The sequence below is a fragment of the Anas platyrhynchos genome, chromosome 2, assembly GCF_047663525.1.
Source record: "Anas platyrhynchos isolate ZD024472 breed Pekin duck chromosome 2, IASCAAS_PekinDuck_T2T, whole genome shotgun sequence".
Taxonomy (NCBI): Eukaryota; Metazoa; Chordata; class Aves; order Anseriformes; family Anatidae; genus Anas; species Anas platyrhynchos.
The window spans coordinates 80075928-80103486 of record NC_092588.1 but is presented as its reverse complement, the minus strand read 5'-3'; the positions used below and the strand labels follow the sequence as shown (position 1 = coordinate 80103486).

General features: G+C 36.9%; 1 protein-coding gene across 3 annotated transcripts in view; it reads left to right on the top strand.

Moving 5' to 3' along the window:
• RELCH (RAB11 binding and LisH domain, coiled-coil and HEAT repeat containing) overlaps window positions 1–27559 on the top strand; it is a 74341-nt gene that overhangs the window by 7786 nt on the left and 38996 nt on the right. For all 3 annotated transcript variants that reach the window (XM_038175614.2, XM_038175613.2, XM_038175616.2), the window contains exons 2-10: window positions 8300–8389; window positions 16785–16856; window positions 16969–17024; window positions 17137–17250; window positions 19808–20011; window positions 20098–20189; window positions 21177–21485; window positions 25679–25754; window positions 26158–26253. In XM_038175614.2, the coding sequence (XP_038031542.2) occupies window positions 8300–8389; window positions 16785–16856; window positions 16969–17024; window positions 17137–17250; window positions 19808–20011; window positions 20098–20189; window positions 21177–21485; window positions 25679–25754; window positions 26158–26253 (1109 nt within the window). The remainder of the gene's footprint in view (window positions 1–8299; window positions 8390–16784; window positions 16857–16968; window positions 17025–17136; window positions 17251–19807; window positions 20012–20097; window positions 20190–21176; window positions 21486–25678; window positions 25755–26157; window positions 26254–27559) is intronic.

The following is a 27559-nucleotide window of genomic DNA, read 5'->3' as shown; positions in this document are numbered from 1 at the left end:
GTGTGCATGATTCAGTGCCTGATGCAATAGATGGCTTAAAGGCTCTGAGTTCCGTATCAAAGTTACCACAGCAATGTGGAGTGTGTTGATCTGCTGTACATTCACTATGAAGTTTCAAATCAATTTAAAAACTTGACCACTGAGTCTGTTCCTTCCTGATAGGTTTTGTGCTAGATCACGTATCTGCTGCTGTGGATCTAGCTTGTACTGCTGGCTGATGCAGCAGCGGGAAGCTGGGAACAAACTGAAACCTCTCAGAGCTTCTAAATGCAGCAGCTAGTTAAGACTTCTCAGTGATATTGCTCCACTGTTGTCTTGTCAAGTCTGTTAAGGTTTAGAGTAAAGAAATTCACTGAATGAATTAAATTGTTCAATTCATTTATTCCCATGTACTGCATAAGATACCACCCAAAATGTCTATTTCAGTTGCTACCCAGTGTGGCTACAAATATAAGCTGTGAATTGAGAATTGCTTTTCAAAGTGTTAATGATGTCTGATTCTTCAACGTAGAGAGATCTCCATTCAAGCTGTTTGTGTTTTTATCTTGTTCCACATCTGTGAGTGCTACCCCTCTTGCCGGTTGGTTTATTCACATACACATATTTGCGTTTTGGTACTAATTTGGAGTTTGAACTTCCTCTTTTACCACTTGCACGTGCTTATTCTTTCTCCCACGTGGTGTCCATGCCCAGTTTCCTCAGTTCCTGCTGTTCCTGCCTGTGATGTTGTGCAAGACAGCTGAAGATGCAAGTAACTAAAGGACATGTTTCTATAGACCAGTACTCTAGAAGAGAGCAAGCAAGCTGTTGTGTGACTGTAAGGGCTAGTTTAGACTAGGTCTTGAATGTTTAAGGGAGGTGTAATACCTGGTCTGCTGACTTCTTTACCACCAACAGAACCAGATCTAAAATACATATTCAGACACTAGTATTTCCTTAGGCCTGAACATAAGCAATTCTTCTGTTCTACCTCTAGCACAGAGGAAAAAGAAAAAAAGTGGTAGACCTGAGTAGTTCCTAAGGAAACTTGTCAGTTGGGTTCTGTTATCAGTCTGCTGGTTTCCCTGTATCTTCTTGTGAACCTAAAAAATATGGTGATGTCCTAAATATAAAGATGAACTACACTCGGTAAAATGTACTGTTGGCTTCTTCAGATGGATATGGAGTGTTTTTTCCAGTGTCTTTGACTTCCAGACACCTTCAAAAAAATAGTTTTGTTTTCCTGATGACATTAGCTTCCTTGGAATAGAAAATTTGACTGTACCTTAATGTATAGATCAGGAGGGGGAAGAGTTTCTCCTGTTGAATTGTGCTGCTGTTAAGAAACTTCTGTATATTTTCTGAAATTGCATGGAATTGCACCCTTACTTATCTTACAGCATGGGTTGTATGTTGAAAAGCACTGCAGTAGTCAACATGTGTAGCTTATTGTTTCTTATGGATCTGAGAGTATCCTGTAATCAGAATTTTTTTCTAGGATTCTCTCAAATATAATGGTAATTACATGGTTTCCTGACATTTATAATTCCCAACTACTTTCATTATATTGCAGCTAATAAAATTTGGAGCCTAATTTACTATTATATGTAGCATAACAGTAAATTATATAGCATGTCTGTTGGTTGAATTGTTTTTTTAATTCATTCAAAATAAACCTTAGCAATTCCCTGTCTTTTTATCTGTTTCTACAGAACAAATTTTCTATCTTCAATTCAAGAATGAACAGTAACTTATATCTAAAACTGCAGAGAGGTACAACCCGGAAATCCACTGTTAAGGAAGCCTCATTAAGGTTGAAATCCTATGTAATTAAAATTTAATTTAGTGAAGAGAGTGTGTTGTCAAATAAATTACTTCTGGTAGATCAAGTTGCTTGTGCAATACTTCTAACACCAATGTCAAAGCATTTTGACCTTCTCTGAAGTGTTTCAAAAAAAGTTGTCCGTGCTTTTTGTCGTGGTTCTGCTTGAGTGGGCAGCCAAGCTCCACCACAGCCGCTCTCTCACTCCCCCTCCTCAAAGAGGAACGGGGAGAAAATATGATGAAAAGGGCTCAAAGGTTGAGATAAGGACGAGAAGATCACGCAGTAATTATTGTAACGGGCAAAACAGACTCAGCATAAGGAGATAGTAAGATTTATTGCTTATTACTAACAAGCTAGAGAAGTGAGAAACAAAGGAAAGAAACCAAAAGCACCTTCCCCCCCCCCCCCCCATCCACCATCTTCCACCTCCTCCCCCCCGAGTGGCGCAGGGGAACGGGGGAATGGGGGTTATGGTCAGTCTATAGCGCTTCTTCTCTGCTGCTCCTTCTCAGTCACTCTTGTCCCCTGTGCTGTGGGGTCCCTCCCACAGGATGCAGTCCTTGATGAACTGATCTGGCGTGGGCTTCCCACAGGCAGGAGCTCTTCCAGAACTGCTCCAGATACGGGTCCGTACCACGGGGTCCAGGTCTGGCCCGGAATCTGCTCGGGCAGGGGTCTTCCACAGGCGGCAGCCTCCGTTGGTGCAGGGCCACCTGCTCCACCGTGGTCTCCTCCACGGGCTGCAGCGTGGAGCCCTGCTCCACCATGGTACTCCATGGGCTGCAGGGGGACATCCTGATTCACCATGGTCCTCACCACAGGCCGCAGGGGACTTCTGCTCCGGTGCCTGGAGCACCTCTCCCCCTCCTTCTGCACTGACCTTGGTGCCTGCAAGGCTGTTCCTCACTCCCTTGACTCTCCCAGCTGCTGTGTCGCAGCATTTTTTCCCCTGTCTTAAATATGCTCTCACAGAGGTGCAAAACAACATTGCTTATTGGCTCGGCTCTGGCCATCAGTGGAGCCGTTATCTAACATGGGGCAGCTTCTAGATCTTTCTCACAGAAACCACCCCTATGGCCCCCTGCTACCAAAACCTTGGCACGTAAACCCACTACGCTTTTGGAAGGTGAGCTTCTGGAACTCTGCAAGCTCGAATACTCAAAATTCTCTACAAATATTTTCTGGTATCTGGTAGCATGAACAACTTTCTGTTACATTTTTTTCCAGGTTTGTGATGTGTTTCCAGGTCACATTCTTGCCTTAGTAAGGCTACAGTAAATGACAAGTAGAACTGTACTAAACATATAAATTTAATTTCTTCCAGGAGTGTTTTCTTTGTTTTCCATTTCTGTTTCTTTTTCTGGTGAAATGTAGTGATATTTTTTTCTCTAAAGAATGATGTGTGAGGATGGGCTTCTGAAGAGTAGATGATGGTTTTATAATAGCGTGATAGGCATAAGCGTTAAGCTAGATTAATGAACTTTGAATTTGAGCTTTTACTGTCTTGAAAACACTTGCATCTTCCTGTCACATATATGAGCTGTCTTCTTACAGCTTTATCTCCTTGAATAAAATGCACGTAAAGACTAGCTTAATGGAAAAGATTCGGTCCTGGTGTATCAAATATCCAGCAAAAAGCTACCTTTGGTCTTCATGGTGAATAATTCTTTGCATTGCCTCTTGCTTTGTGTGGATGCTCATCTAACCCAAATTGCCAGCAGCCATTTACTACCCTCATCAGTTTAAAACGTGGTAACAATCTTGTTACAGAAATTTTTCAGTACGAGTGAATGCTAACGCTTGCAAAAGACAAATCCACTTTGAATCTCTAATCGTGTTACCTTTATTACTCCTTGAATTTCAGGGGAGATGAGCTTGGTCTTCAGATGCTCTGCTTGGTTAATTGCTAGTACGCTGTGATAGGATTTCTTCCCATCTTCAAGCAAATGTGACAACTGCTTTGCTAATGGTTGCTTTACCAACAAGTATTTCTAAAAATTTAGTTGTTGTCAAAGTAAATGCAAATAGCTTCTAAAAGATCTCTCTAATATTTATTGTGCGTTTTCATCGGGAAGCAGTACTGCTTGGTTTGTCTGTCGTTAGCAGATATATGATATTATACTTACATAAAGAATATTAAGTACTAAGATAGGAGATGGCAATTTATTTCTGCTTAATTTTTCTACTTTGTGGTCAGTGTGATTCCTGTTGCATCCCTTTATTTCAGCTAATTTACCTAAACTGTTTTTACCGTAAGAGTGAACAAAATTTAGCCTTATCTTTGTTATGTATGCTAGTGTAAGGAGCTACCACTTCATTTTGAGTTTGGTTCATCTGTTTGTTTTTCCTCCCTTAGAAAATTACACTCAGGTTGTATTGAAAGACAGAGGTGAATATGCCTAGGGAACAGAAGCTGTCAGCAGAAACCTGCGCATAATACAGGTGGCAGGTCTGGGAATAAGAAGGGAAGTGGATTTTTTTTCCTTTGGAATGAAGCAATGTTTTAAAAGATAAGTCAATAAGCAAAACATGATGGTGAGTCTGAGTTTTAACTTCACAAACGAAATGAAAGCGGTTCCATTTTCAACAGATGGTTTAAAAAACTTAGCTTTGAGTATCAAGTACAATTCTTAGCTTTTTGATTTTTCCTGATACCTTTCCAGTGGCTCAGGTAGGAGACGCGACACATACAGACTCTTTTACTATCCCAGTCTATTTCCTGGTGTTTCATGACCAGGAGGGATGAAAAGCCTCCCCCTCTCTTGCTTGCTTTCTGTGCACCCCTGGCACCCTGTCTTGCCACATCACAGGGCTGCAATTTTTAATACCTCCTTGTCAGCACCATTCCTGTTATATTGGTTTGATATTTCTGAAATATTAAATTGACAGCAGGGTTTTTTTGGCTTTCACTGGAAAGGAATTACTGATTAAAAAGAAAGGTGTTTTAATTCAGAAAACATATAAAGGAATACGAAGCCTATGCACGGTTGATTGTTGGTGAGAACGTGCGTGTAATAAAATGGCTTCCCACTACTGCCTTGCTTTTTTTTTTTTTTTGCTAGAACAGAAACGGAGGTCAGCCAAGGCATATTTCTCCTTCTCAGCTCCTTCCCTCTGCAGGGCTCTGCTTTGATTTTTCCTTGCCAAATAGCATAAAGCTAAGATTTTTCTTTTTCATTAAGATTTTTCTTTTTCATTTAGACATTAACTAAAGAAATACACTTTCCTAAATAAAAACTGTTTTTCCCTGCTGGTTCAGAAAGTAGTTCTCTCTCCTTAATGCTTTAGTTGCGATACTTCGACTCAGAGTGCAATTATTTCTACTTGAGAAAAATGGTGATGCTTCACATTCCTTAGGTGGGCTGCATGGGCTGAGCACAACCCTTCCCATCCCGATTGCTCTCCTTCAAACAGCCCTGCTAATTTTCGAGGTGAATGAGGCCATTGTGTGGCCTGCAGGGAAGGTACCGTCATCCCCATCTGATCCTTTACTGTGCAGGTGTGTCCTTTATGGAAGCATAAACCTTGAGTTTATAAAAAGTTATTGTCTAACTTTCTGGATGGTGGCATTAGTCTTGGGAGATAAGGCTCCACGGATGACTGCCTATAAAGGGGGTAGCAAGGAGTGAGGTTGCATTTCGTGTTGGTGAAGTGTTTTGGCTTGGTGAAGTGGTTTGGTTGAAGTGTTTTATACCAGCATAGCCAAGGTCTGTGTGGGCACGGTGATAGGAGCCCGTGCTGTAGCCACACCACGTATTTTAAAGGCATTACACTACAGCAAAGTAGTGATCCAAGTCTTATTACCCAAGCTAACCACTTAGTTTGTGTTGTAGAAGCTGTAGTTTCCCAACATCTGCAGTGTGTATTACCTAGAGGGACACTGAACTGAGGAGGTCCTGTGCAGCCTGTGTGTGTATCCTGTTACTGTTCCTTTTCCTACAGCATGTTTTTGGGTGGCCTAGACGTTTCTCAGCGTAGATTTGGGTTTCACCACAATGATGCATAAAGACAACGTTGACTGTAAACCTTACATTCAAGTAGAAAGCCATTATCTCCACATTCTTCAAGTACCAAGATTGACTTGGTTTAGGAATGACAGCACCAAGTTTAATTATGTTTTTGAGGAGGAAAGTCATCCGTGAGGGAGATTTCGTGTATCAACCTGTATATAAGAGTGTAGGACGTTTGCTGTTATGAACACTGTGATGGCGATGAGAAGTCTAAGCAGTGAATGTACAAATTTTAAGCCTACGAATTGCTGGTGTGCGTGTAGATGATGCTTAAGGCAGTTTCTGGATGTTAAAATCACCAGGGTGTATGGTTTTATTTGGTTTATACAAGTACTGTTAACGCTGCAAAACTGGTGCATGTCCACTGGCGGGGAATTATTTGATTTACAGCTGCTGGTACAATCTTAAATGGCCTCCATTGCCTACGTCCTGATGCTGGTGTAGATGGCACCGTGCTGTTTTCTAGGCAACTGCTTTTTCAAGAAGCCTCTGTTGCTTTGGCAAAGTTTGTGTTTTGTGGCTGGGTTTGATTTACGAGTTTTGGGGAACCCTCTGCCTCTGAAATATACTGCCAGTCACGTGAACCAGGTTTTATCGCCTCCAGCTTTGGATGCTTGGATAATTCTGATGTGGTTGACTACCTGAAAGCTTGGGAATTGCTTCTTTGATGTTACCTGCTTCGTAAGAGAAATTGAAAATTGGGCTGTGCTTTGCCACCATGGTGCTGTATCTGAGACTGGGTCACTTCCCTTAAACGTTGTTTTTTCATTGAGATCTTTATTTGTATGCTGTCTGTTTCTTTGTTGAACTTGAGTCTTGAATTTGATTTCAAAAATCTGGACTGAGAAAACTTGCAGTCCCAAACGAAATAAATTGCAGCAGCACCTTCCAAACAGTGTTAGGCATTCAGAAAAGTCAGATGGGAAGACTTTCACACTGTGCATTCAAAACTTATGCTGTTAAGCACTATGAAGCAGCTGAAACAGAATTCTTCCATCAGGTTAGCGTCTGGAAAAACTGCAGAAAGATCAGAACCTGCAAATGAACGGTGAGGTTTAAAACTAAATACCAAATGGGATGTATTCAGGAAGAACAATCTATTTCTTCACCTGGATAGCAAAGCATAGTTGTGGCAGAAATAAAAATGGGGTTAGATACTATCATACATATAGTGTACACTACCATGTACTTGATGCAAATAGCCAAATGAGGATTGCCACGCACTGTAGTTCGGAGCAGAATATCTCTGCTTGAACTAGCAATCTTGTTATTCTCAGACGTTTTGCAGATAAGCATAAGGTTTTCAATCAGTCTGTACAATAGATTCCTTAATTTCTGGCACAATGCAGAATTACTCTTTTAGATTTAAATACTTTCAATAGTGTTAGTCGTGACAGAATGTGACAAAGAAGGGATGAAATTGCTTCTCTTCCCTCTGAGAGTTGCAATTTTTGACAGCCATGTGAAATTTGGTCTTTGTTAAAGTGACAACAATTCTAATGTAATTAACATGATGTCTGCAGAGCTACATAGAAATTAATTTCCAAAGGAGGAGAAAGCTTTAAATTATTTAATATATTTCTTACATGTTCAATTGTGTTAGGAATGTATTCTATTATTTTGGGTTCTGTCACTATTTCAGCTATTTCATTGCACCTTTTTTCTAATAAAAAGGTGAATACATACTTCAACAGACTTGAAATTATCAAGATATGTTTGTTGTTTTTTTTTTTTTTTTTTTTGCAGAAATGGAAAAGTTAGTGGTCATATCAAAACCTTATACTAGTTTCTAAATTTCTTGAATGATGTTAAAGTTAAATTCTGGAACATGAGTCTTATAACTGCAGTACCAAGAACTGTGCTTGTTTTGCTTTTATTTTGCTAGATAACACATTTACTAATGAATGCGTTAAGTGAGTTTGTACTGGAGTTAATGGTTAGAGTCAGGAGATAATGCTGAGTAAATAGAAAATATAGTAAATTAAAATAGAGTGAAGTAAAAGAAGTAAAGTGTTTGGCTACGTTAATGTGACTTAAGATACTAAAAAGGGGAACAGAACTGCTTGTAGCTTCTTTCAAAGTAGTTTGTATCTGCATGGTTTCTTATGTGTGCTCATTTAAGTCCAAGAAGAGGTCTGTGGCCCTTGTGGAAAAGGGAAGGAGCTACTACATGCTGTTCTTGATGTACTGTCTGGAGGGCAGAAGGGCTGTCTTTTGGGGAGTGGGGAAAGGGAATCTGTTACAGTGTCTGTTCACTGATCTTGATGTAGTGCTGTATTTTTTAAAATTTACTGATGTACTCTGATCTTCTGTACTCTGCTTAGAGACAGACTTTTTGGGAAATGTAGTGAAATTTCACTCATGCAGCACACGTAGACTTTTATTAATAGTTTCTGAAATAAGTTGTTTAGACTTTTTGTTAAAGCTGGTCAACTCTTCAGGACTTTCTAAGATGTCTTTTTTTCTTCTCCATTTTTTTCTTAAGATCGTGCTGGAAGCATCAGTACTCTTGATTCCTTAGATTTTGCAAGATACTCTGATGATGGCAATAGGGAAACAGACGAAAGAGTAGCAGGTAAGTTTTTACGATTTGGGGGTAACAGAAAATTGACTTCACAATTTGCCTTGCTGTTTGTAGCAGCAGTGTATTTAGATGAACATTCCTGAAGATGACTAAACTTCACACTGTGGTTGTTTAACTAGTCACTTAATGCATCAGATTTCAGACATTTCTACTATAATCTACTATAATTATTGTAAATTTTCATGCAGATGTATTTCTGTATGATGTTTGCAAGCAATATTCTTGAAACTTGGACAAAGTTTCTCACAGTAGAAACCTACTCCCTTCTAATATTTAGCTGAAACACAAAATGTGTTCCATGTAGTAGTCTGTGACTATGAGCTAGGTAACAGCTTTCTGATGTACAAATCTGCAGTGAATCATGAGGTTAAACATAGTATATGTTTAGATCAAACGTGCTTTAAAAAAAAAAAAAGAAACACAACATTTGGGGTTTTTCAGTTCCACAAGTCATCATTGCTACAAATCTTAATTGTAGTGCTTTTCTTCTCTTCCCACTTGATTTCTGGACCATATAAGATTTATTTCAAAGAAGTGTCAGAGCTTTTTGCTTCTTGTAGTTGTTCTGAAATTAAGGCTGTGGAGTTTGAATTTCAGGATTTTCAATTATCTTATCAAAGGCAGAGAATGTTTTTCTTTTACATCTGAAATTTTTATAGTAGTTTCTTTTGCATGTGAGCTATGTTACCATAATCCATACTTTTTTCAAAGATCAGATATTAAGCTATTCACAGCTTCTCCAGAGAAAATCATAAAATCTCTCTAGAACATGCATCGTATTTTTCTTCCTGTCAAAGATTGCTGCTTAACATCCTAAGCACCTGAAAATTGTCCATGCTGTGACCTTTGTTCACATTTTTTAGCTTTATGAAACCTGAAGTGATGCAAGCAGTCATACCTCTGCTCCACGTCACTATTTCTGCTCTATCCACCATGCTTTATCTGAGAAGAAACACTGGCAAGTACAAAAGCATAGAAGAGGATGCTTAAACATAATTCTGCAAAGGTTCTTCATTCTGAAATTTCTCTCAGTTAATCTGAAATAGCAGCCAGTATTGAACCACAGAAAAGAAACAGGGATGTTAGGAAATTGTCATTTTTCTTATGCAACCTTTATTCCTGAGGTAGAGGAATAGTGGAATCCACAAACATGAAGAAGATTCATGTATTTTGGTGCTCTGGTCTGAAACTATCAGTAATTATTGCTCTTTGATTTATGTGAAAACTGTCAGATTCTTCCAGTGATTGAATTCCTGTCTTTTGCAAAGTATATTGTCAGTTTCAAGGAGCGAAAAATCTCAAAATACGTAGTTGCTGTTCTAAACAAAATGTCTTTTAAGGAACCCAGGTATTTCTGAATCATGTTCTGTAATACAGTGCAGAAGCAGGCATTTTCCTGATCTTTTTCATCATCTCTGTAGATTATTCCAGTATTTATGTAATCTTTCTAGGTAATCTTTTGTGGGAGTGTGGCCATGGGGGTCGACAAGGTATCTGCATGGTCATTACGCCACAATCCTTCTTGGCAATACTATTACTGAAAGAACTCTCTTGATCTTTGCTTGGAGCTGTGTTTGGTAACTGACTTGGATTAGAGGTGCTTGTGGAAAGTGAGGACCAGGCAGAATTGACATCTAGTTAAACCTTTCATCTTCTGATGGAACATTAATTACAAGGTATTGATTGTTTCCAGCATGGAATCAATATATCCTAAAATGAAATATTAAATGTAACTTAATTATGTACTGAAATATTTTTGAAGACTATGTTATATTAATTGGCTGCTTGAATGCAATAGACAAGCAAATTATTTGGCAGGATATTTACATTGCATTTCTGTGTTCCTTTAGAGAGATTTTTCCATGAGTTAAAAACTGATGGGAGAACTTGACCAAAGAAAGCAATACTAGATAGGATTTCTGGATGTTAGTGAAGACTTGAAGTTTTCTAGAACATCCTATTTCTGTTTGATTATAACTGCTTACAATCTCATGCATCAATTCTGTATGCAGCCTCCAAGCAATAAACTGACTTGCATGGAATTGCCTTCAGAAAATGTGCATATTAAAAAAAATCAGTTAAAATATCTCAGAGGTTTCAAAACCTTTCTATATCCATCTCCTCCTTTGAACAAAATCTGGCTAATAACTTCTATTTTTGAAGTTGTTCTTAGCTACAAATGTGCTTTGAAATGTAAGTAGTCCATCCTGCTTATTTCTTCTCGTATTCTTTCTTCTTAGCAAATAACTTTAATCCATAGGAGGTAAAATTCTAATGTATTGCAAAAGCTGGAGGCCATGATCTGATAGTCATATGTTCTTTTGATAGTTCTCAGTAGTTTCTTTTTTTAAACACATTTCTCATGCTGTTATCTTTGTGGGTTTTTTAAACATTTGGACACAGTCCATGATTCCTATTATCAATTTCCTAGTCAAATGTCAAATGAAGGATAAAAAAGAAAGTTGTATATCAGTCATCGAAAGAAACAAATCCTGAGTCAGAAGGACTTGAAAAATGAAGTTATAACATCCCATGCAAATACTTTTTTATATTGGAAAGCAGCAAATCAAAAATATCTGCGTGTACTGTCCAAAGCCTTCATGTTTCTGTTTTTGCCCCTATGGATGGTGCTACTTAGCTGCCAGACTTCTTTTACCTGTCAAAAAAAAAAAAAAAAAAAAAAAAAAAAAAAAAATATATATATATATATATATATATATATATATATATATATATATAGGAAATAACTGGAAATATTCTTGGTAAAAATGGATTCAAGTATTTCCTATCTGTTAGTCCAGCTCATTCCATCTGAAGTTAAAAAGCCTAGAAGCAAAAGTCCTTTGAAGAGTTGGTATGAACTTGTTGTTTGGAAAATCTGATCAAAGGAAGTGAAGTGAGTCTCTTATCATCAGCTTGACTGAACAGATGCAAGTTGCAAAGACCCATCAGGATGTGGATGAACACTGCAAAACTAATTGTATAGAAAACATCTATTTTCTTTGTCATTTACCTGATCTTAACATGGATCTAGAGTGCTGTGTAACTAATTGGATAATGCATTCATAATACACAGTTTCAAAAAATGTATGCATTGTTAAATCTTGCAATGTACTAGGTAAAAACAACTTCTACAAGACTAAGTACAGAAGCAGTTGGTGCTAAGATAAGGTCAGTACTGAAGGATTTATTAGGTAGGCTTAGTAAACCTCCAAATAGGAATTTTCATAGAACAACAAGAGTACAGAAGACTAAGCTTGAAGTCAAGTACCCTCCAGTATTCAGTGTAAAAAGGTCATCCCATGTTCTGAACTGAATCTTCTGCCATATCTTAGCCTGTCTGCGCATGTATGTTTGTGATCTAAAAACACTACTTTCTGTAATTCACAGTATTTAGCATTGCTAACCTACCTTGGATGTCTAGTGTTCTGATCATTTTAGAAATGCGATGCTGTTATTTCAGTGCTAATAAAATGAAAAATCATCAAATTCCATTTCAGTCATTTGTGTTGTTTTTTTTGTGTTAATTTCTGGCTAAAATGTGTATCTTTGATTAGCACAATAAAATATTGTCACTGTCAGGGCTTGGAGAGAAGAGACAAGTTCAAAAATTCACTTATTTTTGAGGATTTCATGTTATTTAGACTTATATAAATGTTTCTGCTTCTTGCAGAGTCCTTTTTAAAAAAATAAATAATACTAAACACAATTCAGAAACCAAAAAAAAAAAAAAGACAAAAACAACAACAACAAAAATCACAACAAAAACCCACAATAGAAGTCTGTAATACTTGCTACTACTTGTTTGTAGTCACTTTCTAATGTTGTGTTCAATTTGTTCATACTGGAAACGGACCAGTTCCTGTCTTCTCCTTTGCTGTCTTATGCCCCATTTAGCAGTTGTGCATCCCCTTAATTTCTTTCAAGGTTAGTAGACTCCAAGGGTCGAATCTAAAGATCAGTCTGCTCTATCAGATCTTCTTTGTAGTTTTCAACTTGGACACATTAATGAGGTTAATGAGTTAAGTGTTCACTTCCCAGTCTTAGAATGATAACAAGTTCTCTGTTAACTTGCTCTTAAGTCTCCAAATGATCATAATTTTTGTAGCTTGATAGCCATCCCTAGTACAGCTTTGACTTTCAGTTCTACTAGTGTTATGTCCTGAAATGTTTTATGCAAACAGTAAATATGGTCACTTCTTTTCTTCTTAGGACTTGTATCTGGGAAGTGGAAATTAGGAAACACCAGATCTTGAAGTATACTGTGATACTAGCTTCATTGACAGCCAATTTCTTCTCATTGACAAAAGATGTAGGCACAAATCCATTGAATGTAATGGGATGTCATACACCCTTTAGAGGGGTGCATTTAGGACCTCTGGAATAGTTTTGGATTGATGGAGGAACTTGAAAATAAACGACAGTAAAACTTTTATCAGTAAGTCCAAATTCAGAGAAAGCTAGGTAAGCACAGAGGCCCTTAATACTGTGCTTCAGAGATTTACTTCTAAATAAAAATATTGGAATGCCATCAACGTCTTCACAATGTCAAACTAGAGTCCGAGTGTTGTCTGAAGCATTTTTGTACTGAAGTTTGCAAAAGTCTGACAACATAATTCTTACGTAGAATTCAGAATTCATGTGTAATTGGGTTAAAAGCAACACACCATGTAAACAGAAGTAAATACTGAAAAATTATAAAAGTACTGTTTATTGGGCTAAAGTTACGCCAGGGGAGTTTTAGGTTAGATGTCAGGAAGAATTTCTTCACTGAAAGGGTTGTTAGGCACTGGAACGGGCTGCCCAGGGAGGTGGTGGAGTCACCATCCCTGGAAGTCTTCAAAAGACGTTTAGATGTAGAACTTAGGGATATGGTTTAGTGGGTACTGTTAGTGTTAGGTTAGAGGTTGGACTCGATGATCTTGAGGTCTCTTCCAACCTAGAGATTCTGTGATTCTGTGATTCCTTCAGCTTCCTTGCCTTTGCCCAACAAGAGTGCTGTTTGTATACATCTCAAATCGTTCAGTATCACAAATCACAAGTTGTTCTTTATAACTAATGTTCATGTAACTATGAATTCGTGGGTCAACAACTTCTGAAGTCATTAATAAGTGAATGAATAGAGTAACATCCTTGGAAAAAAAATCATTTTGCAAATTTCTAAGCTGAGCAGAGAAGCCACCCATTACTCATATGCACTTTTTTTAAGTGGTAGATTAGCTACATAAAAACTGAAGCACTTAATTCTTGGTCTAATCCTTAGTTGCTTGCTTGAAAATTGAACTCTAAGTAGGGCTAAGTAATTTTTTTTTCAGAATAACAGGTGTAGTGATTCGAGTTCTTTAAAAAGGAAAAGTAAGACAGCCACTTAAATCCAGAAAAATCCAGAAGGCACTCATAGGAGGATTAACCAACCTCATAGCTCCCAGTTTCTGCTCTCTGCTTTCCTGATGAAGAGAATCAATTCAGTTCTTTTCTTTCCTAGGCTGTCTGCAATAAAGCTCTTCTATGCATCATTCTTGAGGAGTGTAAACTCCTTTTACCAAGTACTGTAATTAGTTGCACACGTTAAGAATTCAGTCAAGCATGAAGTTAAACTTCAGCAGACTTTATCAATGTTTTTAAAAGGTTAACCTCGCAAAGGTATGCAAGCATTACAACAGGAGGAGAGAGGGGGAAGAGACCAGCTCTTTTTTTTTTTTTTTTTTAAAGAAGTCAATACATCTAAATGGTTAGAAAGAAAAGAGATGGGGGTTGCATTTTTATTTAAGAAGAGAATCTCTACTAATGAAATAATTTGTTCATTATTTTAGATGTTGAATTAAAAATCTTCATGTGTTTTGGCAGAAGATTCTATTTCAGAATAACTTCTAAAATAGAGCTTCTAATCAGAATTAAATGTTACTGAAATTGTAACTTTGTAAGCTTCTTTGAATAAAAGCCAAATGTGTGACTTCTAGGTACACTAAGGTTTGCACAGTGGCAATTATAATGATTACATTGCTAAGGCAAGGAAATAAGGTACATCTATAGCAATCCTGTTTTGTAGTGGAATGGTATAGCTGTTGTGACAGGCTGTGAAGTGACTTCTTCACAAATATATTAACTTCTTCGCGAATATATTATGCTCCAAATCTTCTACTGTATAAAGAAAAACATGCAGCAGAGTAATCTTTTAAGGTTCAATGGGGAAAGTCCTAATGGCTTCTAAGAAATTTCAGCATCATCACAGTTAACTAAAAAATTAATTCTTGCCGTCTGACATGGGTTTGTCTGACATGAGTTTTTTGGCTTTCTACGCCTTCAGTCATGTCTTATTCCTATTTTCCTTGATGAGATTCCTGAGTTTTTCTAGTTTGTGTTGTTTTTCCAACTTTTTTTTTTATTATTATTATTTATATCATTCTAGTGCAGGGCACTCCTGATCTGCAACTGTTCTGGTCATTGAAAAAAAAAAATCAGAATAAAATGTTAACACAAAGTCATTTCCATCAGAAGAATTAGTGAATTTGAATTCTTTACTATTTTCAAAAACTAAAAAAAATAGTAGTTTTCAACTTAGAATTGTAACTGTCAATTAGTAAATCAAATGTAAGGAAGTACTAAAATGATCAGATACCTTACTACTACAAGAGCATTTTCTAACTTTGTTGCACAGAAGTATTTGCAGATCAGCATTGCTGACTACTAGAGAGATTTTATACATTTTATTCATTGTATCCTCAGTTGCGCTTTTATATCGCTGCAGTAAAATTCTGTGCATCAAACAAGTTCCTTTCATGTAGCAAATGTGGTGTACCGTAGTTACTCCTTCAGTTGTTATGGATAAATGCAAACTGAGTGAATCTTTTTTTCCATGTATGCAAAAAAATTCTTAGTGATCCAAAAATTCTTAGTCACAGATGTTCCAAAAAGGAAACTACCTTTTGTAGTCTTCAGTAACATTTCTTACAAACGAGCCAATTCAGCGTTTCTGCCATGTACTGTCCTCTGCAAAAATTTCAAAATGCCATGTTAAATTATTTCCAGGTAATGATTAAAAGTCACTCAAATATATTCTTGTTAAAAGCAACTGCAACACTTCTCGTTTTGTGTGGGGAACAAAATTGAGTAACTTAGAATAGTTTCAAGTAGTTTAACACTTTGGTATGGTAGCTGTTTTGTGCTTATCTTGTATATTTAATTACAAGACTCATTATATATCATAACTGTTTACTTAAGTGTAATTAAAGTAATCTGGGAATTAATGGAAAGCATGGAAATTATCTAGCAATTCCCTAAATAGGCTCCTTCAGATGCTCTAACTGGCTATTAAAAAGGCGCGTACTATATTTTTTGCAAAAGTACAAGGCTTTTATATAACTTGACAACACAGTGTAGATGTTGTTTATAATTAAAACACGTGAGATTCCAGTGCAAACAAAGCACTCCTGACCCTTTTTGGAGGAAATAATGGAATGTGAGAAACTCATAACAGTAATGGAAGTGAGAGCAGGTAGAAGTGGCAGCTTTTGTATTTTGGAGTCTCGAAAATAGCCCTAGATGATTGCAAGTGTTGCATAGTCAAGACTCACCAGAAACTTTTAAGAATAATGGATCAAAGACTTTTTTTTGGTAAGCTTCTCTGTGAATATTGAGAGAGCTGCATATTTTGCTTTTTTGTCTTGTACATCTCTTTAGATTCTGAATTCCCTTAAATACATTTAATTAACTGAAATTATTATGTAATTCCTGAGAATGTATAATAAAACAAAAAGCTTTTAAAAAGAGATGGGTTTTTAGAGAAACCATGAACTATGTTTCAAATTCTGCCATTGAGGTAGTAAAATTTCAGTATATACATTCATTTTCAAAAAAAAAGACAAGTACTCAATGGGACAGTACATTTATTTTCAGGTTTCAGCATTGCTACATGGAAACAGCTAACACAGTGCCACCAGCATGTATTTGCTTTTTTTAGATCTGTCCTCTGATCACCCTTGTAGTCCCCCACCCCCTGGAAATCAAAATGCTTGACAGTATCAACCGACTGTAACTGGGGAAGAAATTAAAAAACAAAACAAAACAAACAAAGAAAACTTTTCCCATTAATATACAAAATTAAAAACAAACAAAACCAGAACACCCTACAGCGAGTCCTTGTCAGACAGCTTGAAATTTTGATTTAGCTAACTTAAGGCCAATGAAACTATGGAAAATGTTCACCAGTTTGCTTTCAGACCAACTCTGCTGCATGTGTTCATAAGTTCCATAAAGATTGCATGCTTTCTGTTTAATACGAACTGTATATTTTTTTTCACACCCATCCTTGCTTTTTATATTTTATTTTTTGTTTCCCTTGCCTTGGTTGGATGCCTGTGTGTGTTTAATCCAAATCCCTGTCCAGTCCTGGAATTTGAACTACGGAAAGCCAAGGAGACCATACAGGCCCTCCGAGCCAACCTGACTCAGGCTGCAGGTGGTGTACATAAACCTTTTCTTAAGTCTCTACTTTGAACAATGTAGAAGTAGCTGAGCTCATCCTCTCTGAAAGAGTAAAATTTAGTTACTTTTTTTTTTTCCCTCCCCAGAAAATGAAGTTCCTTTGCAGGAACGAAAAAATTATAAATCAAGTCCTGAAATTCAGGTAGGTGGTTGGTGGTAACTGGGCTTTGCATGGACATTAATCCAGACATGCCTTCAGTAGATGGCAGGAAAGTGAACCACAGAAGTAGCGTATTGTTTTCTGTTTTTTCCAGGAGCCAATCAGACCTCTTGAGAAAAGAGCTCTAAACTTCCTAGTTAATGAATTTTTATTGAAGAATAGTTACAAGCTTACGTCAATAACATTTTCAGATGAAAATCATGATCAGGTAAGGTCTGATGGGCTTTTTTTTCCTTGTGTCCGCTTTCCGTATTCGGATCTTGTAGTAAACTCAAGTGAACTTAAGTAATGTCGAGTATTCCACGAGTTAAGTATGCTAGCATTTTCATACATGAAGCATCACCTGAAAACACAGCATTTGGAGCAGTATATCCTCAGAGTTTGTAGGAAGGAAACAAGAATGCTTGCTTTCTGTAAAGGAAACAAAAGAAAATGATGAAAACTATCTCAATTTGTATTTCAGTATTCAGCTTACGTATCTAGAAAGTCAAATACTTAATATCAGAGCATGGCTGAGGTTGGAAGGGACCTCTGGAATTAATCTGATCCAACCTCCCTGCCAAGCAGGGTCACCTACAGCATGTTGTACTGGATCAGCGGGATTTGGAATATCTCCAGAGAAGGAGACTCCACAGCTACCTGTTCCAGTCACCCTCACAGTAAAGGCAACTTGCCTTCATAAGGCAACTTCCACACGCAGAAATGAAGGTGTGGTGTCAGCCATGGGAGCGAAGTCGTGCTCCTGCACACTGTCACAGTGCTGCTTTCTCTAGTCCTGTGCAGGATCTCTTCTGCCCAAGATGGTCTGGGAAGGCCCTGGCCAGCTTTGAGAACAGGCCAGCCCAAGCAGGAAAAAAAAGAAGCACCTCTGCTGCCCAGCACACACATTTCCATCTGTCCTGGCCAATCTAGCTAGAGCTCATAAGGAGAAGTGTGGGACAAAGAGTGAAAACATAGCTTCTTAATTGCCACCTCACGTGGTTCTCTGAACCAGCTCACCTGGGGGAAACCTTTGGTGGGAGAGAGACAATACCACGGCAGTGGATGGAAGCTGATCTCCTTTCTCCCCTTGCCCTGTTCCACAACCACACACACAGATGTTTGAGACATTCCTCTAGGTTCTTGATTCAAGTTGCCAAGCTAAACATCAGCACTTGGAGCTGAGTCTTCGCCTCAGCAACAGGAAACTTGAAGGGTAGTGTGCCTGGCCTCCCGTTGCAGCTGCAGCATGGCCCTGCCATCCTGCAGGCTCAGGGAGGCAGCCCCTCACTGCAGGGCTTCCCTGAGCTTCACAGAACCATCCTCTGGCATGTGGCCTTAAATCCTACTCAGTTGATTTGTATGGGTTGATTATTTATATTAATTTTGTCATCTCCTGAGTGTATATTTATGTGTATATTTAATCACACTGTGACACTGAATCCAGTCTTGGAGAATCTCTTTTTGATAAGGTCTTATCATAGGTATTTCATAACAGCTGTGCTTTAATACATTTTTCTTACAATGATCATTTTTATATCTCTTTTGGGAAGGTTCTAGTTACATAATAACTCTTACTGGGTGAAGAAAGTGGTGTCATCAACACTCAGTATATATGTAGCACAACACTGAATATTTCTAGTAGAATTAAATATTTTTCTATGCGAATTTCAACCAGTTCTCTCTCTAATTAATCCCCTAGTGTTTTTTTCCTGCAATTCAGATCTTCATCTCTAAAGAAAATGAATTATTAAAAATACTTGCTGAATCACTCCCTTAAAAGTGGAGTTTAATAGCACTAGGTCTTCATACATATACTCATGAGGGTATAGCCCCAAAACCAGATAAGACAAATAACTTTTCCTAGCTTTTTGCATTTTCTCAACTAGAAATGTTTTATGTTGTAAGGTTACTAACAAAAACAAAGTTCTCAATTGTATAGAGTAAACATAAACATACTAAGTTAATGTGTAGCATGCACATTGTTTTTCCTAGATTAATGTCATTTTTCCACAAAATAAGGATTATCTGTTCGAATGCATGTATATAACTAGACTATGACAAAACATAGTGAAAATTTTGAAGGGTAGAAAAAAAATCTTAAATATGTATATATATTTGAAATTTAATGCCTTGAAAGCAAGCATTACAACTCCTGTGGAAAGGTATACGTGCTTATACAAAGGAATGTGAAATAATCTTGTAGTAATAGAATGGTTACATGTCAATGAGAAAAGTAAAATCACGTAGTAGTGGTTTGAGATGGGAGGCCCTACTATTGTTTTCACCCATGTACAGTTAATACCATTATGTTTAGATTTCGCCGAGCACGTGCATGCTGTCAGTCATCTTCAGAGCTATTTGACTGTCTGCTTCTGGAAGACTATACCTGCACTTGTGAATAAGATGGAAACAAAATGATAGCCCTGTCAGTCTTCTACCGACTTTACTGGCTTCTGCTGGAGTTTGATCAGTGATGTATCTGAGTCTCAGAAGTATTTGCATACAGAAATAAAAAGTGTGCTGTGTGTTTTGGAAGGTTTTCTGTTGAGTACACAACCTAAAGCTTCCTTTAGTGTGAAATGCTTTATTTCATGAAATGAGATGTTTTTCTACGTTTGTGTCTTGTTATCTCTTTCAAGATTTCCTTGTTACTACAAGGAAAAGCAGCTTTGACACGACTGTTTTGCTGTTCTACAGCAAATACAGACCTACAGTTAAATGAGAAAGAAAACACATACTAAGAGAAAGTATGGTTTAGTTTGGTTTCTCTTATTCCTTTGAAGGATTTTGAACTGTGGGATGATGTAGGATTGAACATTCCAAAACCTCCTGACCTGTTACAACTCTATCGTGACTTTGGAAACCATCATGTTACTGCGAGAGACGTGGTGGATGTGTCAGTTGGTGTAGATGATGATGAATTGGAGGCTGCCACTCCTATACTTGGGAACATCCCTGTATTTGAAACAACACCACAATCAATAGAAGTAAGAGATCATACAGAAGAGATATTTCAGCTGTTTGCATTGCTACTTTACTGTACTAAACTCTTCTATTTCTGTCTTGTATTTAGCAATGTTTAATAGTGCAAAAATTAGAAGATCAAATTAGTGTGTTAAACAGTGAGAAATGGTCTTTGATGGAACAAATCCAAAGACTTGAGAGGTATGTACTCATCAATCTGCTTGACTGGAAAGAAATGTTGAAATAACTTCTCAATGTTTTTCTAGAACAGTTATGACAACATAATTTATAACAGTAAAATTACTAGGAGTTCTTTGGAACAGGGTAGTCTTTCCTTCTAATACATGCTATTTGATTTGAAGGAAAAAAAGAGGCTCCAAACTGAGTAGTCGCATTTTATTACCTACATCATTTAATTCTGTAATGAGCTTTGTTCTTTCAATGCAACTTCTTTATTTACCTAATTGAAAACAGAATCGGTTCTGATGTGTTTTGTGTAAGTTTTCTCTTGAGTCAGCTACATTTCGCTCCTCAGTACTGCAGCACGTACAGCTTGCAAACACTGTTAAAGGTGTTTGTTTTAATAACTTATTTCAATATAGGTTTTCTTTCTACAGTGCAAGACTAGTGGAAATGACAGTATCTTTAACAAAAACAAAAAGACTTCAAATGTTTGATCAAAACATATGGTTCTGTAAGCTATAAAATGTAATTTCTCTTAAGAGATGCATCAATGTAGGCAAGCATGTAGTTTTTCAGTGGCTTTATTGATCTGCACAGATACCATTTGAAAGCTGTGTGGGATGGTATGTATTAATTCCCTGCTACAGCATTTTAAGTTTTGCACCCCAGGTGGATTTCTGTCTCTTGACAATGTTTCAGTGCTCAGAGTTCAGACAGAAGCATGCAGTGCGAGCTCTTCTTATTCATTTATATAATTGATTCACTTATTCTGAATGCAACATTTTTCTTACTACTAATTATTGACTAAAGAACTCTGGTAAACCGGTGCTTATTTGAAGACCTTATGTGATGCAGATTATGTCTATTAATGGAAGTTTTGAACATACTGGAGATAAAGAGGGAGCTGTTCAGTATGTTGTCCTTGTTTCCTTGCTTGTCTCGTGATTCCAACAACCTTCTCATGAAAGTTACAAAAATATTTCATTGTTTGCTTTAATTTTTTAGTGAAATAGATTTCCTCAAGAATGAAAACTTTGCTGTGTCAACAGTTTATGGTGTAGCTCCCCATCCTTCATCAAAACAAGTGCCTCTCACAGTCTCAGAGGACAATGGACGGTACTTGGATATCAAGAGCTCTGAGAATGACAATAAACATGGAAACACTGAGGAAAAAAGCCTTTCTTTATCAGCTGAAGTGGATTCAAGGACTTCTAAAGATGATACGCTAAATTCTGTGCCCCGTAAAGAAACCGAGAAACTGTCCTCTAGTGCTCCATCAACTAAAGCTGCAGTCCACTTTGATAAACCTAATAGGTTAGTGATAAGTTTTAACTGAAATACTTTAATTAAAAATTATTGTAAAGTGGATAGATATTTTTCTAACAGTAAAATTCTGCAGCAGGCATAGATCATGTCATGTTCTGAATACAAATGAAATACTTAATATATACCTTTAGGGTGTACTGCTGGTATTTTCACATATTGTTCCTGATGGGTTTTAGGGAAGACAATTTTTAGCATCAACATTAAGGCTTTCTTTTCACCTCCTACTGTTTCTAAAAGTTGCCCTGTTCCTTGCAACAACAACAGAAGAAAGTTAAAATCAATATGATGAATGAGAAAACAGGATATTTCCATTCTCCATTAAAATTTAATTTTGTAATGAAATCTCTTCTGTTCAACTTGAAGAGTGGTTGGGGAAATTTTTGCTTTTCGTATATAGATGCAGGTGCTTATTGTTGTTATTACAGTATATAAAACAACCGTATATCTTTTTATTATTATTATTATTTATTTTAATAACCAGTAAAGGTTACCAGTGACATTCTGCTTTTTGAGCTTTGAATTCTGGGCAGTTCTTCTTTACATAACTTGAATTCTTTTAATGAAAATAGAGTATTCATGTTTTTACTTGGAAGCTATGGGTTTGTGTCTGGGTGTTTGTAACAAAATCTCTCCAATATATGCAATCTTCTTAAGCATTATAGTGAAGAGAGAGAGTAAGATGTCCAGTAAGTAATAGATATGCAACTGTGTAGCTATTGGAAGTAATGTGGGCCACCCAGATACTAAGAGTATGTACAGCTGAAGGTATGTATCTGAAAATAATACCAAGCAGAAATCTACGTTTGTGATACTCTGTGCAGATGGAAAATCAATACAGGCTGAAAATTACCACTGCCTCCTGCTTTCCTCCCCACCCCACTCAAAATAGTGAGTTGCTGCCCTTGCTAGTAATTAACTTTTCATGCAAATTTTAAGTCCTGATCACCCTAGATTTACCAAACTTGTCTTACTCAATCTTAGTGGATGGAGACAGTTTTTTAGTGGTATATTCTTCAGAATAAAACAGCAGTAAAGATGTCTGATTTCTGAATACAGTGGGTTAGAGTATTACTTCTGATTTAGTCTATTCTAGCTGAACCTACTGGCATTTAATGGGAAAGTAAACTTGAATAATCAATATTTGTACTTGTCATACATGAATTATAAATTTGTATGCCTACTTTCATCTGTGACTTTCTGCGTGTTTTTTTGTTCAGAGTAATTGGGAGTGCCCGGAGGAATTAAGAACATGAATGGTAGATTGATGGTTTAGGGATAGTAGAGGATAGGTATCAAAATAGGGGGAGATCAATGAGAGGAAGGAACTATGAGTATCTCCAGAGGAATCTGACATCTTTAGAAGAATAGTTAAATACTAAATAAGTAGTTAAATAAAAATAAAGTAGTTAAAACTGAAGTTTTAAAATCTGTATGCAAGCGGATTTATTTGAAAAGTAGTTGGAGAGAACCTTGAATTCACATTGAGAATGTTAACTTCAGAAGTCCACTTATATGGTGTTCACTGCAGAAGTAGGTAGTGTGTGTGTAATGTTCAGCTATTTTTGTACTGAAAGTTGTGTTTGACATGGCATTGAAGGGTCAAAGTAAGCCATATTTGATAGTGTTTTATAGATTTTTACCTATGAATTGTCTTCCTGGGTTACGAACTTGGCTTGTAACACAGTAATGTTTTATTAAGAATCAAATGCTTTCTTAAGTATTTTGAGATCTGTGGGAGAAGAAGCAGTGTTCAAGTGCTGTGTGTTTATTTCCTTCAGTCTGGGGGCAGTTGTTTGTGGAAGACAATCACTACGGTTTATTCAGAGGGTATTAAAAAGCTGCAATCAATGCTAAGCCTAGGTTCTAAAAGGCAAGATTGTTACTGCAGTAGCTACAGAATGGATTCTTGGCAAAAACCTTGCTCAGATGGGAAGAAAGGCTAGAAGAGCAAGTGAGCCTGCTTTGTGTAACTGCAGTGAGAACAGATGTGTGTGCATGCCCGAAAATGAGGACGTGGAGATCCTTGGAAAAGTGCCTTGTGTAACAGATTGCAGGAGAAAGCACTAGCGGTAGCTTAAATAGACTTCACTGCATATATTTATTCAACTCATTTTAGGTGTTGGGCAATTTGATCCAAACACAAGGTGTTTTCTGTATGTAACATTCAGTCCTCATTTTTTCAATAAACTGACTCTTTTTTCCTAGTTAATATATGGAATAGAATAGTGGTGATTGATTTTTGTATGCATCATACTCTCTTACATTTGAATATCTTAATTACTGGCATCTATTGGTCCTTGAAAAGACTTTCCACTGACTTGTGTGCAAGAGGCCTGTGTTTGTCTTTGTTTTTGTGAGGAAAAGCCTTCAAGGATTTTACTAGATTTCATCAAGCTTTCTAGAGTGTACGTAGCCAGAAGGCGTAATGGAATCCACATTGCCCAGAGCTTGCTGTTAATTAATCCCCAGAGAAATTTAGTGGCACGTTGTCACACTTAGCTTTTGTCTCTCCAAAATGGGGATAGAACTTTGCCCTTATTTAGGTGTTTAATTAAGGTTTCAGGCAGATAAGAATTGGACATGCTGTGGAGTGCTGAGACAAAAGACCTCCAAGGCAAAGGTTGGTTAGGGCTTTCCGAGTCTGTTAATACTGTAGTACTGCTTTGCAACACCTGCTCCCATTCTCCCAGTGTAAATAAACTGTAAAGCCTTGAGTAGAGTTTGTAAATACAGCATTCAGTAATGCTTTTGCATATTAAGGGCTAGCATATTACCAAAGCAAGATCCGTTACAACTGACTACTCTCTAGGTCTTTTAGTATTCTTTTTTTGAAGTAAACCCTTTCATTAAATCAAGTTGATCTGAATTAAACTGACCTCATTAAAATTTATAACATGTTTTAAAAAATATGTTTGTCCAAAAGAATACTTGATTTTAAGTAATAAATGTGAATTCTTAAGTATCGTATTTTGTAAATAGTCAGAAGAGGAGAAATACCCCAGGATATTTACCCAAATCCTTCTGGCTTAGTTTTAACAGTGTTAAGTAGGAACATAGCTTCTTACTGTCGGTGGTTTTTTTGTTATTTGTTTGTTAGAAAAGAGTGGTTGATGCATTTATTATTTTGTAATATTTCAATCCAGTAAATAAAAACGTATATGTCCATACATGTGCAATCACATGCACGTAGGTTTTTGTGCACTTAGGCTCACAAAATGGCAGTTTTAAGAGTTGAAAAGGTGAAAAACACTTTGCAAATAAGAAATAGGACTTCTTCCGTAATCCCATCTGATACAGTTAGGGGATTCAAACAGAAAATGGTGGTATATGGTCAATTATTTTCTGTGCGTGTTCTGGAAGACAAGTGTTCTTTTTAAGCAGAGTGGATGAAGCAGTGTTTGATTAGCATCTAACTACAGGCTTCAGGTAAGGTAGAAGGAGTTTTTGTTACTGCTGCTGCCGGCACTAGCCTGTTTTATATAATGGTCAGTCCAATAATTGCTTTCTGAGAATGCTTCTGCCAAATTATTATCCTTGGACATGGTATTTCTGAGATTCTTGTTGGGGTTTTATGTATATGCTTGAGGCTTTGAGTAGCTGGGCTGTGTGCTGGTGCTGCGTGTGACCATGAGGTGGTACTTCTACAGACACGCGTCAAGAAGGAGGAGGCAGCAACTCGAGTTTAGTTTTGATGCTCTCACTATCTGTCTGAAGCCAACATTTAGATTTCAGAGTGGCCATTTAGCAGTATGGATTTAATCCTGAAGCTAATACATGACTGACTACTCAAACGTTTTTATCCAATGTGCAGAATCAGAGCATTGAGAAAAACTGCTGTTTGCTTGATATTTTTTCCTTGATTTTCAAAATTGCCTGCTTCCTCTTGTATTGCCAAAGCTTCCTTTTCTTTCTGCTTTGGTCCTATTTTTGTCTGTGAAGCAGTTTGAAAGAGGTTTCCTTTTTAGGAACTAAAAGTAACTTGTTAATTAGTATATCCACTGTTGCCTTGCTGCAAACTAAAGCTCAAAGATAATTTTAAACAGCTCTGCTGCATACTTCATGTAAAACAGGCTTTTGAATGTCATTTTATCTAGCTGGTTAAGCCAGAGTCAAAGGACTTGTTCCGTTACCCTTCTGATCTGTTCCTTTTTTCTTCCTCTCCCTCTTTGATGGTATTTCAGGAAATTGTCACCAGCTTTCCATCAAGCACTACTGTCCTTCTGCCGGATGTCAGCAGACAGCCGTTTGGGATCAGAGGTAAATTTTCCAGTTGGCATAAACTAGCATGTCCTTTATTCTGCATGGTAGCAATAGTTAAACTAGCAATAATTGTTTTGTTACAGGGCTTCTTAATGTAAATAGATAAATTTACATGCATGAAACCTTAAGAAATAGGGATTTTAGCTTAAGTATGATACCTAGCTGTAACTATGTAATTACTAGAAAGTTTTGAGTCTGAGTCTCAACGAGTGTATTCATGCTTTTGAAGTTGGCATGACAACTGCAAGACCAGAAACTAATGAGTTAGTATGTGAGCAAATGAAATATTTTTGGTTAAGTGATCAGCCTGCAGCAGTTCTTACTAGTCCTCTAAAAAAATGTTTTTCTATTCCTGTGCTTCAATTAAAAAAAAAGTAAGTTAATATACTTGGTTTTCTAGGTATCTCGAATTGCAGACAGTGAAAAAAGTGTCATGTTAATGTTGGGACGCTGCCTGCCTCATATTGTTCCTAATGTGCTGCTTGCAAAGCGAGAGGTGAGGAACCCTGAAATTTTGCTTTTTATTTTTACCAGGATGCTTTCTTGTTCGTTTTGAAGATGTTGTCATGAAAGTCTGTTACTTGCAATCATATTCTTACTTTTGTGCATGCATCTCTGCTCCTAGAAAATGGTTTTACACCTCTGTCAGGTGAGTTCAGTAAACCTGCATGGTATCCTAATATTTCTTCCTTTGCTTAAGGCACCCATTAGCTTTCAGCAAGACTACTAAATGTTACTGTAGGTCCATTTGTTTGTGGTAGCATAAATATTTTTGTTAGAGAAGACTGTGCTGGATATGTGTTACAAAGAACAGAGGATATAAAGTTCAAACACTACATTTGGTTTATTTTGTCTATCAATTTCAAAGAGGATTAATGTTTAGTTTCTTTTACAGCACTGTGTACTTCAAAAAGATTTTATTGTCTTTTTTGGGAAGCTCCACATAACATCCAAGACAATGTTCATCAAAGGCACCTTTTCATAAGAAAATTACCAATCTTGCTTATACGTTTTCCTTAAACTTCTAGTGAATCTAAATAAACTTAAAATGCAATGTTTATTTTGATTGTAAATGAAGTTGGTGTTTTGCATAATCATGCACACTATTATATAGAAAAGGAAGACGATGACTGAAGATGGGAAAAAATGGTTTTGTTTTGCTATACTGTATATATTGCATGTTATCAAAAGCATGTAAAAAAAAAAAAAAAAAAGCAAAAATGCAACAGTCCTATACTTAACACCAAAAGAAGAGATTTAAAATTGTACAGTTTGAGTGAGTTTCAGTTCTTGCCAAGGGGACCTACAGTATAGTAGATTTAGTGCATATTGCATAAATTTATTTTAAGGCTTTGAAAACTCCTTAAGAAATTTGTACTGATCCTATAATCTAAAATTTAGTAACATGTAAGTAATTATTAGCTGTTAATATGATGAATTTGAGATACACCATATATTAAAAGTGTCAAACTTTGTAACCCCCCTCCCCCAACCCTTTTATAGTGTGTGTTTTCGTGTTGTTTTTTAACAGAAAAGATTATGTTAATAATCTTTCAAAATAATTCTGTGAATGTTCCAGGATCAGTGCTTAATTTCTGGTTTCATTATTACTCCTCTCCTTCCCTCTGCTTGGCAGTATGTGGTATTTTGGCTTATTTTCACAGCTTGTAGCATAATCCGTGTAATGCATTTAATAGTTCTGTGACTTACAGGCTATTCCCTACTTAACTTTGTTTTACATTTGAAGCTGGATCTGATTACATATATTTTCATCTTAAATGAATCACCTGTTTCAATTTGAT